Source organism: Episyrphus balteatus, chromosome 4 (assembly GCF_945859705.1).
Source record: "Episyrphus balteatus chromosome 4, idEpiBalt1.1, whole genome shotgun sequence".
In the NCBI taxonomy this organism is placed as follows: Eukaryota; Metazoa; Arthropoda; class Insecta; order Diptera; family Syrphidae; genus Episyrphus; species Episyrphus balteatus.
This window is the reverse complement of record NC_079137.1, coordinates 61,658,936-61,674,731: the sequence shown is the minus strand read 5'-3', so window position 1 is coordinate 61,674,731 and position 15,796 is coordinate 61,658,936. Positions and strand designations below refer to the sequence as shown.

At 29.1% G+C, this 15,796-nt stretch overlaps 1 protein-coding gene across 1 annotated transcript; it reads right to left on the bottom strand.

The window, feature by feature from the left end:
* Positions 1-1,051: 1,051 nt before the first annotated feature.
* On the bottom strand, positions 1,052-13,816 carry LOC129919933 (uncharacterized). Its single transcript, XM_056001044.1, has 4 exons — positions 13,508-13,816; positions 5,321-6,313; positions 2,367-2,487; positions 1,052-2,276 (listed from the first exon to the last, which is right to left on the bottom strand). The coding sequence occupies exons 1-4, from the start codon at positions 13,642-13,644 to the stop codon at positions 1,185-1,187; spliced, it is 2,343 nt and encodes a 780-aa protein (XP_055857019.1). The 5' UTR covers positions 13,645-13,816; the 3' UTR covers positions 1,052-1,184.
* Positions 13,817-15,796: the final 1,980 nt, after the last annotated feature.

Genomic DNA, 15,796 nt, shown 5'->3' with positions numbered 1-15,796 from the left:
TTAAAAAAGATCCAGTTTTTATTTTTAAGTCAAAATTTTAAAAACGGAGCAATGAAATTATTTCAAATTTCTCATTTAATATTTTCTTTTGAATTTTGTATACATTTTTTTTTAAAGAATATTTTTATTTTTAAATAAAAATATTCTTTAATGAATTTTTAATTAAAAAGCTCAGGACGTGGCCGTAAACTTTTCTATAAGAGCAAGTACGAGCGACCCAGCCGTGCATTTCATTTTTTTAAAACTAAGCGTTATTAAGTCGTTCTAGTCGTTTGAGCCTAAATTGCTTATTTATGTCTTCATTATAACAATTTTTTAATAAAAATACGGTTATTTGAAAAAAGAATGTGCGAATTGCAAAAAAAACAATCATTCTTTACCTAAATTACATCAAACAAAAGACTATTATGCTTATAATATTAAGGGGTCCTACCAAATATAGGGGGAGTGGGGGAGGGAATAACCAAAATAAATCGAAATTCGTATGTTAGTCCATTGCATTTACATATAAACTTTCCCAAAGTTCTTAGTCTGCCCTCAATTTTATTTTCTTACTCGATAGAGAATTGGACAAAGATCAAAGATCTGCACTTTTGAAATTCACTTTTGGCCGCCATCTTGGATTTTAGGATTTATTATTTCTTCTGGCTTTCTATTGACCTGCGAACAATAAATGTAGAATTTAATTTTTTACATTTTTGTCACTAAAAAAGTTCTCAATATTTTCTTATGATACAAATTTTATGAGTTTTTAAAGTAACATTGTTTATTCGTTTTAAAGAATTTTTTTCTAAGAGGAATACAAACCAAGATATTTACCTAATTAAAATTTAAATCCAAAATTGTGACTAAAAGGTGCAAAAAGGGTTTTTAAAATCCTAATATACATACATGTTTTTGGAAAATTTTGTTGAACGTTTTGATAAAAATTTGTCGAAAACTTCTTTTTTTTTATAGTTTTAAATTTTATCGAAACACATACTTAAGAAAATTAAAGATTTTCTGCAAGCTCTTATAACAGAAATATTTTTATAGAAAATTTTTTCGCTCCAACCATTTTTTATTTTATATTAAAAACTGTTCTATAAATATTTACAAATTAACGACTAGATTAGTTTTGTCTATTTTCTTATACAAATTCGTTTTTAAATTTTAAAATAAGAAATTAAAAAAATTCTTTTCTTTTAAACATAAATTTTCTTCCCACTCGCATTAATATAGTACTCAATAACTCCTTGTCCATTTGTCACATAAACATTCCCCGAAGTATCTTCTTTATCATCTTGGTTTTGTTGATTCTGATTATAATCTTGCCTGTAATAGTTACTCGATGAATATCGGTTATAACTTCCTGAATTCTGACTTGATGAATAATAATTTGTAGGCCTTTTTGTAGTTGTCGTCGTTTTTCTATATTCATCTTGTTCCCTAAAACCACGATTATAATCAGAAGGACGACGACGATTAAGGATTTTCCCAACCCGAAAATATTCATCATTGTCAAATCGTAAATTTCCAGTACCAGTTCGATCAGGAAAAATCATTTTCGTTCCACCATCGGCATCGTTGGCATACGAATAAGGACGATGAGAATCATCATCAATAAAATTCACCCTCTTGCCCCTACGAGAATCTGATGAATTTTCTTCCTCAACCGAATCCCTAGAAGGAGGAGTATTAGGGAATCGAAATTCCGATTGGAATTGTTGAGTTTCGTAATTGTCATTGCTATTTTCTGGGGGAAAACTTATTGGATTATCGTTTTGTGAAGAAGAAGAAGGTTCGTCAGCATAGGCAGCAAGGATATTGCTTTTATTGTTAAGTATCCTCCCTTCTACTTGTTCATCAGAAGGATTCGATTTTGTTGTGGAATTTGATTCAATTAAATCAGAATATTTTTCTGAGTTTTTATCATCATCGTCCACATCAATGTCAACTACGTCATCCTTACGTCTTGTTGCTTGTCCTTGTCCATTCAAGAAACCTGAAAGGATGTTTCCGAAAAGACTACCAATTCCATTCGTTACGGCTTCACTCATAAAAGAATTCACGTTTCCTTGATTAGTGTTGCTGTTGGTTGAGGTGGATGTGGATGTGGAGGATGTGGGACCAAGTCCTGTCAGGAAATTAAAAATTGATGGTTCTGCCGATTGTTGTTGGTAAAATGGTGGCTGAGTTGTGTATTGATGCTCAATATTATCCTGACTGGTATCAGGTTCGCTGAAAAACTTAAAGAAACCTCCGCGATGATTGTTGAGATAAAATAAAATGTCATCCTGTGGAAGGAGAGATGTCAAAAATTGGAAGAAATTTGAATGGAATTTTAAATTAAGTTCGTACAAATGCACGAAGAAATGTTAGATTACCTCATTTTGTGGACATTTGTTGTAAGTTCGAGCACAACTGTACTCTCCACCACTGAGACCGAGTAGCGCTGCTCTTCCGTAGATAAGTGCTGGTGATAGAGCAGGTAATGATGCCACAAACCTGGAGGGAAATATTTATTAGCAAAAAAAAAAAAAATTGGTTTACTGACAGTAATTTTACATGATAACGTAATAATTTATAATTTTTGAAGCTAAATATAATATAAAATAAGCCAAAAAAAAAAAATTATTAAAATCAATTAAATTAAAAACAAGCATTTTTTAATTATTTAAAAATTTGTATATGCAAAAGTAACTATACAAAAAACAAAACAAAATTATACCATCAAAAATCCTTATTAATCTTCTAAAGAATTATTAACCATAACTTAAGTCTATTATTTTGTAAAAATTATAAAAAGGATTTCTTAAAATCACACATTTTTCATAAAAAAAAGCTAACAAATTTATTTTCTTTACACATCATACTGTCAATATTTTAACATGACAACCTATACTAAATTTTATATCATCTGAAAGCTTATTATTTTATCTTTTAATATTCACCTCAATCATGTTTGTACGAAAGCTAGAAATAAAATGCAAGACTAGGTCGCAACTTGATCTTAGAGTTCAATTTGCTAAAATTTTTAAGACTTTTTATATAGAAATTTGGTAACATAAGAAAACTTGAACTCTTCCGAAATTAGTATATGACAGGTACCGTTATTTTTGGTCTAAAAACATTATCTAATTCCAAAAACCCCTCTGCAGAGTTTCGAAAAAGTGCTACACACCAAGTTTGAAGGTCCATACGTTTTAGGCTGTAGCTCCTTATACATACAGACAGAAAGACTGACAGATAGACGGACTTTCGGGACCCACTTCTGTCCGATTGTTATCTCAAATGCATAAAATGTTAGCTGGAATCAATTTTCATCAAAAAAAAAAACTTTTTTTTCTTCCATCTCGATTTGGTCCATTTTTTATAATGAATTTTGTATCATTGGAAAGCTAATCATTTCACCTTTAAAATTATGCCTCAAATATATCTGTACGACACCGACAAAAGAAATTATAATTTCTTAAATACAACCATGCCAAAATTAAAACTGACATTGGTGTACTTTTTTCACTGGTGGATGGTGTCGCCAAACAATCTCCCACAGGTGTTTTGTATTAATTTTGAAGTTTTTCAATTTTAGATTGTGTAGTTTGTAGTGCATGTACCGTTATGTGTCATATATTAAATAAAAGGTAATATTATCAGAAATAAAGTTAAATCAAATTTCTATGTGCTATACCTAGATAAAAAGTTAATATCTACGTGTCAAAAAAAAGATTATCCTTTTACCGCTATCTCCGAATTCTGTGTACGAAAAAGTTGGAATAAATTTGTATAAATTTTATTTATCTATCTCGCAAAATAAATAAAATGCATGACAGGGTCGCACAAACTTGCTCTTAGGGTTCAAGATGCTAGAATTTTTAGGAATTTTTATGTAGAAATTTAGTAAATGTACCTAATAATTGTACGTAAACAAGAAAATTAAAAAACACAAAAAATCTTTTTTTCAAAGGAATAAAAAAAACTTTTAAAATCAAATTTCCCTCCAAAGCAAGTATGGAATTTCATTTGTTTTATTAAGATGGATTTTTAGAAAAAAAATTTCAAAATCGTCAGAGCCATTTTTTAAGAAACTATTTTTTTTATAACTAATTTTTTGAAAAAAAAAGTTTTAAAATAAAATTGGTATGCCATTTTGTTTTAATCATGAATCAACATCTAAAACCAAAATTTCAAAAAAATTCAATTTCCGGTTCTCTAAAATTTGATTTTTCAAAAAAAAATTTTTTTTAATATTTTTGGAAAATCCAAAATTTCTTTCAAAATTTTATTTTTGGCTTATAGGTATTAAAACTGTATGAATGCTTTTTTACTAAAAGTTTCATTGAAAATGAATAAGTAGTTTCGGAGAAAATCTGATTAAATAAACGGTTGTATGGCAGGTACCGTTAATAATGATTTTCAAAAAAAAAAAAATCATTAAAAGATAGCCCTTGTTTTAAAACTTACATTTGAATTTTTTTAACATCGTTGGAGCCTTTTTTGAAATATTTCAAGTACCGTTATTGTTGGTCCAAAAAAATTAATTCCAAAAGCCCTTCTGGAGAGTCGCCAAATTGTGGAAAAAAATTTGTTTTTCCCCTTATTTATTATTTATTGTGCAATTTTTTGCACAATGTACATGTATCTGCATCAATGATACCTATTAGTACTGTAAGTGAGTTTGAGATTTTTTTAATGCTTGGAAAAATTCATAAAAATAAAAAAGTGCCCCTAATATCTACATATGTTCGTGTTTTTCAAAAAATCATTTTTCGAAATTCAGGGCCTTGAAAAATAATTCGTATTAAAGGCTTATCTTTTTTTTTTTTTTTTAATTTTAAATGGCATCTTTAAAATTAAAAAAAAAAAAATCATCCCTACTCTTAATAACCATTTTATCGAAGTTCTTATTGGTTTTTGAAAATCGATCATAACTTGGTTTCAATTTTTTTTAGAATTTTTTCAATACTCTTCCTAACAAAAGATTAATGTACAGTCTAACGTTAAAACAATAATTTTTATATCATCTCTTTTTACCCCATTTACCCTATTTAATGATTGAATTTTCAAAAATCCTTTATTAGCATTAACTTTTAGTTTATAACCTTTCAAATAAGTTATAGTAGATTTTTGTATATTTAATAGTTTATTTTTAATTTTGAGTTGCAATTTATACCACATTGCTAAAAATTTCAGGCGGAACGGGAGAAAATGGCATCGCTCATCGATTTTTAGGACGTTATAACGTCAAAAACTTAACCCAACTTTCTTTAATTATAATAAATTCTATATCCTTACGAGGCTTTCCCATATAAATATTTGCACACTCATGCAGTTTGTTTACCTTGTTAATACCGGCGATGTAATGAAGCTGGGCAACAAAACTCGTCGGGATGGAGAGCCAAGCATTTGACAGAGGACCTTGGGTACACATTGCAAATCGTCATTGCGTGCAATATTCTCCAATCCTCGAATGATTTGCATACTAAGAGGATTTCCGCCAGCAAACGGTCCACCAATGCTGTTTAATAAGCTTCCCAAGGGATTAGTTGGACTTGTTGTTGTTGCCGTCGATGATGGTAGTCCGAAACCACTACCGCCGCCATTGCCGAAATTACCAAATTGATTCGCATACTGATGGGATGAGTACGGTCCAGACGGTGATGTTAGATCGTCATAAGGATAACGTCCTCCGTCTTGATAAGGACTATAAGATGATTCTTGCAAAGGAGGTGGAGCTGGAGGAGTTGGTCTTGGTCGGTTGTAATTGGGTTGTCCGCCGTTAAACAAATAATTACCAAAGGCCTGTGCATAAGTGGGCCTTCGTTGAATTAGCTGATAGCCATCATCCTGATATCCTTGTGATGGTTGTGGAATGGGATAATAAGGATTCTTGTTATTCAAATGTTGTTGATGAGAAAGATAGAAATCATTTGCATTTGGGACATTTGACGATGAGTCTCGATGATGTTGAGTAAAGCTGGCAATTGCATTGGAATTTTGCTGTTGCTGATATGGATAATTATTAAGATTATTAGCGTTATTGGTTGAATGTTGTTCTCCCGTGTTTAAGGCTAAATTGTATGGATTTAGTCCTCCTTGATTAGTATTTGCCACTTCTCGTTGATTATTGTTTAGATAAGTATTTTGGTATCCAAATGATGATGATGATGATGATGATGGCAGGAGTTCATTTGGACTGTTTGAATTGTATTGTTGATGTTTGTCAGGAAATCGAAAACCTGTCGGAACATTTGATGGTTGGAAATTATCTGAATTGTCGAATTCGTTTTGTTGGAAGAAAGATTGACGAGATGACGGCGAATCGAAATGTCTTCTGAAATAAGAAAACAACAATACATATAAGATGTGTTTGGGGGGAAATGGAAAAAAAAAATGAAAGAAGAGTATGAAAACAGTACGTTTTTTGTTTTCACTGAAAAGACCGTTGAAAAATCCGTAAAATTAGATCTTTTTGAATAAGAAAAAAAGAAAATTTGAAAAAGTATTTCGTTTGTTTGACAATTTTTTTGAATTTTTCCCCGGCCTTTCGAGGTGAAGCCATAACTCACACTTACAAAAATGGGTATGCAATATAAACTGCCTTTTTAAGTAAAAATCTTTTTTTATATTTTTTTCATAATTGCTTGTGTTTGCTGTGAGAAATTTAACAACACTCCAAAAAACATAGACATAGTTTCACTTGAAATCTATTTTAAAGTCTTAAACAATTTTTTGTTACCAAAACTAAAATTAATACAAATTATAACTACCTCTTATATCCTATTTTTGTTAGTACACCATTGCAAATAATTTTTGAAAAGGAAGAAAAAAAAAATTTAGCAGATAATGTAATGATGAGAAATTTAGAATTAATCGTATAAATAAGGAAAAAAGAGGGCGGGGTAAAAACTGGACTTTTGTCAATTTCTAAAGCTAAATTTCCCCTATTATCGAAAAATTATGCGTTTTAGTTGTAGATAAAATTAAAAGGCTAAGAAATTTTATTTGGATGTTTTCTAACCATAAACTCAAAAATGTCAGTAAAATTTTTTTTTAGCTATTACAGAAATAGTTGGATTTTGATAAATTTTTGTGAAAATGTATGTTTTTATATAGAGTCGGTTGGGGTCAGTGCGCGCACTATTCACTTTAAGTCAAAATTGTGAAGATTCTGTAAGAGATATCAGCATAAAGTTTTTTACACTTGATAAACCTATATTTTGGGAACAAGAAAACACAAAAAGTAAATTTTTTAGTTTAAATATTTCATATGATTCAAAACAAAAACCATATGAAGTCAAAGTGCGCACTCTACTAATTATTAAAAACTTAATGTAATATTAAGTTAAATAAAACTTTCTTTCATAAGTTTTAAGTTTTCACTAAAATGAATGAAAATATTAAAGAAAAAATAAAGTTCAAATACAAAAACTTAAACTTTATTTATAAAACAAAACAAATAAAAAATGTTTCTAATTAAATCAGAGCCTTTTTTATTGGAATTCATGAATGAAAGCCTTCGTTTCTCAAGATTCAAGTTCAAAAATTCTCTGTACTGTAAATAAAATCAAAAAAAGAAAAGTTTAATATGGGGAGAAGTGCGCGCTCTTACCCACAAAATGACTGCGCGATTTTACCCACAAAGGTACTTTTTTTTCTTTTTATCAAATTTATAATAAAATAAAACAAAGTCTAACAAATTTTTAACTAGAATCAATTAAATAAATATGCACTATTCAAAAACATGTGCTAATCTCGGTATCTAATGCTGCCACGCCGACGCAACACAATTTTTAAGCACAACTTTTTTTTTTTTTTTTTACTCGGCTTTTTTCAACCCTCTTTTAAAATAAAATGGAGCTGGTCATACACTCGCGAAGATCGTCACTTATTAACGTCTTACTAAACGCTAATTTCCTCATTTTTCGTTTTAATTTTTTTTTTTACACAACTCGAGAAATAAGCAGTGCGTGCTCTTACCCACTGCGCAATCTTACCCCAAATGACTCTATTTCAAGCAAGTTTTGACGGTAACAATAACAAATTTTTCGATTGAATTTTTGCTTTTCTTTTATTTTATTTTTTGAAAAAATTAATAATTTTCCAATTCACTTAAATACACTATACTTGGTCACACGAACTTGCTTGAAGAGTTCAATTTGCAATTAACAAATTAAATGTTTATATGAAAAAAAAAAATAAAATTCGGTTTTCAAAGAAAAGACATCTTGAGCTACAAAAACTTTATGTAATTTTACTTTTTTTATATGCATTTTTGGAAAAGAAAATCTTTAGTCTTTAATTTTTGAAAAGAAAAATTTGAACAAAGTTGCCGTTTTGAAGCTATTGTTAATCAACATCTAAAACAAAATTTTCAAATAAATCAAAAAAAAATTATTTTTTTTTTTTCATTAATTTACAGTAAAAAATTTAAAACTTTTTTAAAATAATCTGTTTTCATTTTAAAACATTTTCTTGACAAACATTTTTAAAAAATCCGGAATACCTTTTCCCTGTAACGAGTAACGCTGTTATTTATGCGGGTACTAGAACCAAAAGAAACGTATACAATACATGCGGGTACTCATTCATTTAATAATTTGTAAATTTTATAATTTTTAAGCTTCTGGCCATAGTTATCATAACCAGATTTAAAAGCCGTCAAAACCAATTCAGTCAGTAACGAGATTGTTAAAAAAAGAAATTTTATCCTAAAAGAAATGATTGTACCTCTGATAGAATACGTGAATAAAAAAAAAAAACCATTACATCCATTTTTAAAGATAATTAGATTTTAGCAAGGTAGAGTTATTTTTGATAAAATAAAAAAGGGTCATTTGTCATAGTTCAAAAAAATCTATACTAATTTATAGGTTAATATCTGGGAGAAACAAATAATTCCATTCAATAAATGCTTCTTCAACGCTAGCATCAGAGATGAATGTAAAAAAAAACTCTGTAAAACTCTGTTCTATAATTTTTTATTAAAAATTTGAGTTACTACACTGAAAATAATCCGTTTTTAGGATAACATTATCTTATTATTATCTTCATTTCAATTAAATTTTATTGATGTCTAACTTTATTTTATTTTCAAGTAAAAAATTAAAAGTCGTGTTAACAACTACTTAAACTAGCAAAAAAAAGTCTATTTAAAAAAATAAATTAAAAATTGTTTTTTTTTTTTTTTTTGTATTGTTTATCAATAAAAATAATTCAAAATGTATTTAAAAATCATATTAATATATGATCCTGAACTTTGCAGACAATTTGTCTGCTGAGGTTTGGACAGCCACCAAAGTCGCAAAACTGGTCTGATTTTGAAAAATTAAACGGCATTCGTTTCGTTAAATAAAAATCTAGGGGCGATATTTTTTAGTTTTTTTTTTATTTGTCTTAACAAAAAAGTTATGGCCAAAAAACGCAAAACCCACCAAAAAATTAATTTAAAAATTTTTGGACTTTCGTCACCACTGTAATAATGGACACATTTTTATAAAATAAACGCCATTCGCTTCGTTAAATAAAAATCTAGGGGCGATATTTTTTAGTTTTTTTTTATTTGTCTTAACAAAAAAGTTATGGCCAAAAAACGCAAAACCCACCAAAAAATTAATTTAAAAATTTTTGGACTTTCGTCACCACTGTAATAATGGACACATTTCTAAAAACTAAACGCCATTCGCTTCGTTAAATAAAAATCTAGGGGTGATATTTTTTAGTTTTTTTTTTATTTGTCTTAACAAAAAAGTTATGGCCAAAAAACGCAAAACCCACCAAAAAATTAATTTAAAAATTTTTGGACTTTCGTCACCACTGTAATAATGGACACATTTTTATAAAATAAACGCCATTCGCTTCGTTAAATAAAAATCTAGGGGTGATATTTTTTAGTTTTTTTTTTATTTGTCTTAACAAAAAAGTTATGGCCAAAAAACGCAAAACCCACCAAAAAATTAATTTAAAAATTTTTGGACTTTCGTCACCACTGTAATAATGGACACATTTTTATAAAATAAACGCCATTCGCTTCGTTAAATAAAAATCTAGGGGCGATATTTTTTAGTTTTTTTTTATTTGTCTTAACAAAAAAGTTATGGCCAAAAAACGCAAAACCCACCAAAAAATTAATTTAAAAATTTTTGGACTTTCGTCACCACTGTAATAATGGACACATTTCTAAAAACTAAACGCCATTCGCTTCGTTAAATAAAAATCTAGGGGTGATATTTTTTAGTTTTTTTTTATTTGTCTTAACAAAAAAGTTATGGCCAAAAAACGCAAAACCCACCAAAAAATTAATTTAAAAATTTTTGGACTTTCGTCACCACTGTAATAATGGACACATTTTTATAAAATAAACGCCATTCGCTTCGTTAAATAAAAATCTAGGGGCGATATTTTTTAGTTTTTTTTTATTTGTCTTAACAAAAAAGTTATGGCCAAAAAACGCAAAACCCACCAAAAAATTAATTTAAAAATTTTTGGACTTTCGTCACCACTGTAATAATGGACACATTTCTAAAAACTAAACGCCATTCGCTTCGTTAAATAAAAATCTAGGGGCGATATTTTTTAGTTTTTTTTTATTTATCTTAACAAAAAAGTTATGGCCAAAAAACGCAAAACCCACCAAAAAATTAATTTAAAAATTTTTGGACTTTCGTCACCACTGTAATAATGGACACATTTCTAAAAACTAAACGCCATTCGCTTCGTTAAATAAAAATCTAGGGGTGATATTTTTTAGTTTTTTTTTATTTGTCTTAACAAAAAAGTTATGGCCAAAAAACGCAAAACCCACCAAAAAATTAATTTAAAAATTTTTGGACTTTCGTCACCACTGTAATAATGGACACATTTTTATAAAATAAACGCCATTCGCTTCGTTAAATAAAAATCTAGGGGCGATATTTTTTAGTTTTTTTTTATTTGTCTTAACAAAAAAGTTATGGCCAAAAAACGCAAAACCAACCAAAAAATTAATTTAAAAATTTTTGGACTTTCGTCACCACTGTAATAATGGACACATTTCTAAAAACTAAACGCCATTCGCTTCGTTAAATAAAAATCTAGGGGCGATATTTTTTAGTTTTTTTTTATTTGTCTTAACAAAAAAGTTATGGCCAAAAAACGCAAAACCCACCAAAAAATGAATTTAAAAATTTGTATTTCATCCAAGAAATACTAAAGGGCAATCAAGCTATCATATCCAATTTTGATGCAGATAACTTTCGAAAAAAACTGCAAGTAGATTGCATCAAAAAATCCCTCAACATCCATTTAAGATGTTTAGTTTGCGGTCAAGCAGAAGTCGGCAGGAAAACAGATTGGGTTCACTGCATTACCTGCAAAAAATGGACCCATTTAAACTGTTTGAACCACCTCAATAAAACAAAACATCAAATAGAAGATGATTACTTTATTTACAACTGTGATTTGTGCTCAAGGTGGCTAACCAGTAATGAATGAGTACCTAAATATACGGGGTATATATATATAAAAAAATCATATTTGAGCTGTCATTTACATTAATTGTATATCCAATAAAATACTGTCGTGGTGGGTTTTGTGTGTTGTAATAGTTATTATTACTTATGGTTTCGTTTTCATTGAAACTGAGATTAATTGTTTTTTCGTTTACTTCAACTAGTTTTCCAATTTTTTCTTTTTTAGCATATGGCACTCTTTGGTGCTTGACCTTATCACGATTCCAACTTTCTTCGGAGTCTATGTTATCAGGTTCATTTAATTTCCTCTTGTTTTTTTTTTTAAGTTAACTTTGGGTTTGGGAAGATTAAGCTGTTTGAAGGAGGATCTATTCCTTCATAATTTATATGGATAAAACGACCAACTTTCAAACTTTTTTCGTTTTCCATTTTTATAATTTTAAAATAGTTTTCAACAGAACTATTTGTTTTGTGGTTTTCTAGATTTCCTAACACAAGTGTCCATAAAGGAATATAGGGAATCAGATTTTCCATTAAATATTTAGAAAATATTAGGGATCTATAAATATTAGGATTGCTTATATTTTTATCTTCATTTTCATTTTCAATTTTTTGTTTTTTTCGTTTTTTGGCCATAACTTTTTTGTTAAGACAAATAAAAAAAAACTAAAAAATATCGCCCCTAGATTTTTATTTAACGAAGCGAATGGCGTTTAGTTTTTAGAAATGTGTCCATTATTACAGTGGTGACGAAAGTCCAAAAATTTTTAAATTAATTTTTTGGTGGGTTTTGCGTTTTTTTGGCCATAACTTTTTTGTTAAGACAAATAAAAAAAAACTAAAAAATATCGCCCCTAGATTTTTATTTAACGAAGCGAATGGCGTTTATTTTATGAAAATGGGTCCATTATTACAGTGGTGACGAAAGTCCAAAAATTTTGAAATTAATTTTTTGGTGGGTTTTGCGTTTTTTTGGCCATAACTTTTTTGTTAAGACAAATAAAAAAAACTAAAAAATATCGCCCCTAGATTTTTATTTAACGAAGCGAATGGCGTTTATTTTATGAAAATGGGTCCATTATTACAGTGGTGACGAAAGTCCAAAAATTTTGAAATTAATTTTTTGGTGGGTTTTGCGTTTTTTGGCCATAACTTTTTTGTTAAGACAAATAAAAAAAAACTAAAAAATATCGCCCCTAGATTTTTATTTAACGAAGCGAATGCCGTTTAATTTTTCAAAATCAGACCAGTTTTGCGACTTTGGTGGCTGTCCAAACCTCAGCAGACAAATTGTCTGCAAAGTTCAGGATCATATTAATATAGTTATGAATTTTTTAAAAATAATCAAGTTTGCTGATCAGGTCTTTTATTTTCCTATAACCATTATATAATTTTATGAAGTATTAAAGCGTGTAGTTTTCTAAATTTTTAACAAAATAAATAATTTTTGAATATTCAAGGAAATATAAAGAAATAATCTGGTTGCGAATTTTTTTTGAACCTTATAAATGTTTTTAATGAACTTTATAAATGTTTTTAAAATGATCTGCTTCAATAGGATGCCTAAGATTATAATGATTACATTAGCTCTTGAAAACATTCACGTCCTCGTGAATGCCTCTTGAAAATCTACATGTTTGAATGAAAACCAATGCGAATGTGCTTAGTGCTTTTAAATCTAGTTTTTTTTTTTTCTTGGTGAAGATCCTTTATGATAACTTTAATGTCTACTGTGTCTAAAGAGTCTCTATAGCACCTAGACTTACTTACATTTTAATAATGATACCTACTAAGACAAAAACTTATTACTCAAATTTTTGAAATGCTGATGCTTTGCACCTTCTCATTCATCTTATAAAAACTGACATTTAAGAACTTCGCGTATATCCCCTTAAAACTCCTCTCTAAGTTACAAGCTGTCCACGAAAGGATATAAATACAGTTGACATTATAATCTTCTCCTAAAGTATATTCATAATTTTTCTTCATCACATTTTTTTAATAAACCTTTGCACACAATCTGTTTAGTTTTTTTCTTTTCAAAAACTTAATCATTCTTTCTTCCAACTCTCACTCACCTCTTGAGTTTGTCAACAACTAAAGATGATGATGTTGATGACGATGAAACAGTTTTACCATTTTGTATGCACAAAATGTACGAGAATGAAAATGTTATAATTAAGAATGCGCAATGATGCATACTTTTAGGGAGCATATTCTCGCAATGTTCAAAACTTAATTTGATGATGCCCCAACAAAATCACTTCCACTTCTTATTCGTATTATTTGTATTCGTCGTATTTCAGTTCTATAGTTGATGCTTGGTAACATAACTTCTTAACGTGAACGTTTCGCAGTTTTCAAAATGGGAAGAAGAAGGACGATGAAGGTGGAAGAAAAGTCGTCTTTGCTGATGAAAAGCGTTCACTTTTGTGTTATTCTCACGTGAAATCAAATTGAGTTTTCAGCTCTCATAATAATAATAATATTTTCCAAACGACACGACACGATGACGACAACGAGATGAGTTTTTATTTTTTTTCGTTTGCTATAAAAATATCATGAAACATCTGCGAAGCACTTGCAATTCAAGATACAATAGCTTTTTTCGCACACAAACACATGAAGCTATTTTCCCGCACTCTGCGTCGAAGTTCCACTCGAACTCTCGACTCTGTGGTATTATTAGAGAAAATTCTCCTTCGAGGTCCTTAAGGATGATAAAAAATGGGAATATTTCACTACGATTTGCACGTCACTTTTGTTAATTATGCTACTGCCACCGTTAGACTTCACCTTGGTCTTCGAAGACGAAGAGTCTATGAATTAATTCCCCGGGACAATTTAGTTCTTCAAGGATCAAAAATTCAAGTCGAGGAGTGGGTTCACTTAATTATAAAAAAAATATCCACAAGTTCTTTTTTGTATATCTTCAAAAAAAAAAAAAAAAGATGTCACTACTTAAGGTTGAATGTCATGAAGCACACAAAAAAACACCGCACACGTCAAAGTAGTTTCAAGCTTGTTGAACGCGCGATACGTGCGTTGAATTTAAGATGAAGTTACCAAATGAACAGTCCAACGTTTTATGCACATTTCTTCGCCAAACGAAGACCGACTCTGAACTTCAAGATATAATTTTTTATCTTTTTTTATTTTTCTTTGCCAAAGAGGAAGGGATTTTCTGCTAAGCAAAAATTGTGGGTTGTAAACACAAAAATCAGCTTGGATGTTTTGACCAGTTCCGGGACTTGTTAACAACTTTGTGTATCATCTAAGCCAGCATTTTACAAAAAATGTAAAGGTAGGTTGTTAGTTAAAGTCATTATGTGCTTAGTCACTCATGGGTCTTGGCCAAGTTAACGTTTTCATTGAGGTGGAAAAATTGCGATGGCACAGAGCCATTCCATGTGTGGTTGATAGGTACAAATTTAGGTGTTATAGTGAAAGTTGCCCGTGAAGTTAAACTTTATAAACAAGATTGGTATAATTTATTTACGGTTTTTTTCTTTTTGTTTGTTGTTTATCACATAATATTTTGAGAGTTTATATGTTTGGGGTTTGTACATTATTTGTATTTAAAAGGAAACTGATGAAGTAACAGTTTATTTGCTTAAATAGGTTTGTGGCTTTATAAGCTTAGTAGGGTAAATGCTCGATTAGGTATATCGATTAATTGGGTATGAAGATGGAGAAATTAATAAAATTAACTGCTTGTGGGTGATAGCCACGATATTGTGAAAAATTATGCAATTAATGATACGGACTTAAAAAAAAATAATTTTTGATGGAGTAGAGAAAATGGTATTATTAAAATAGTATTTTAATTTTAAGGCATTTTGACTAGTATTTTTTTATAGTTTTTTTTTTTTTTTATAAAAGATAACTCGAGTTTTTCAAAAAGGTAGGTTATTACACCTACCAGCAATATTTCTACACATTAATACAATGATCCATAAAACAGTTTATTTCTGCTTTGATTGGTCAAAATTTAAGGACGAATTTATCAAGTCGAAGTTTCCAAACAAAAAAAAAAAAACTCAAGAATACAACAACGTATTGAATTAGCAATGATGATTCTTTTCAAAATGTCTCTTTTTTGATAAACTTTTTAATACATGGCTTTTGGACTAAAAAAATTAAAAAAAAAAAAAAAATAGAAAAAAGATCAAACTTTTTTTCTTAAAAAAAAATTCATTTTAGTTAAATGAAAAATTTATGTTATTTGTTTTTTCGGATTTTTTGAATTATTTGTCGCCGATACTAAAAAAAATAGATTAAAAAGGGTAGCAACTACAAAAGAAAAAAACTGAGAAAATAAACAAAACTATGTATACTGCGGACCAATTTTAGAGTTATTAGGTTCA

Excerpts from the sequence above, each read along its gene's own strand:
- LOC129919933 (XM_056001044.1), bottom strand. The coding sequence starts at position 13,644 with ATGCTCCCTAAAAGTATGCATCATTGCGCATTCTTAATTATAACATTT. Across the intron at positions 6,314-13,507 it reads GTTGTTGACAAACTCAAGAG|AAGACATTTCGATTCGCCGT; the intron begins GTGAGTGAGAGT and ends TTCTTATTTCAG. Across the intron at positions 2,488-5,320 it reads ACATCGCCGGTATTAACAAG|GTTTGTGGCATCATTACCTG; the intron begins GTAAACAAACTG and ends ATTTCCCTCCAG.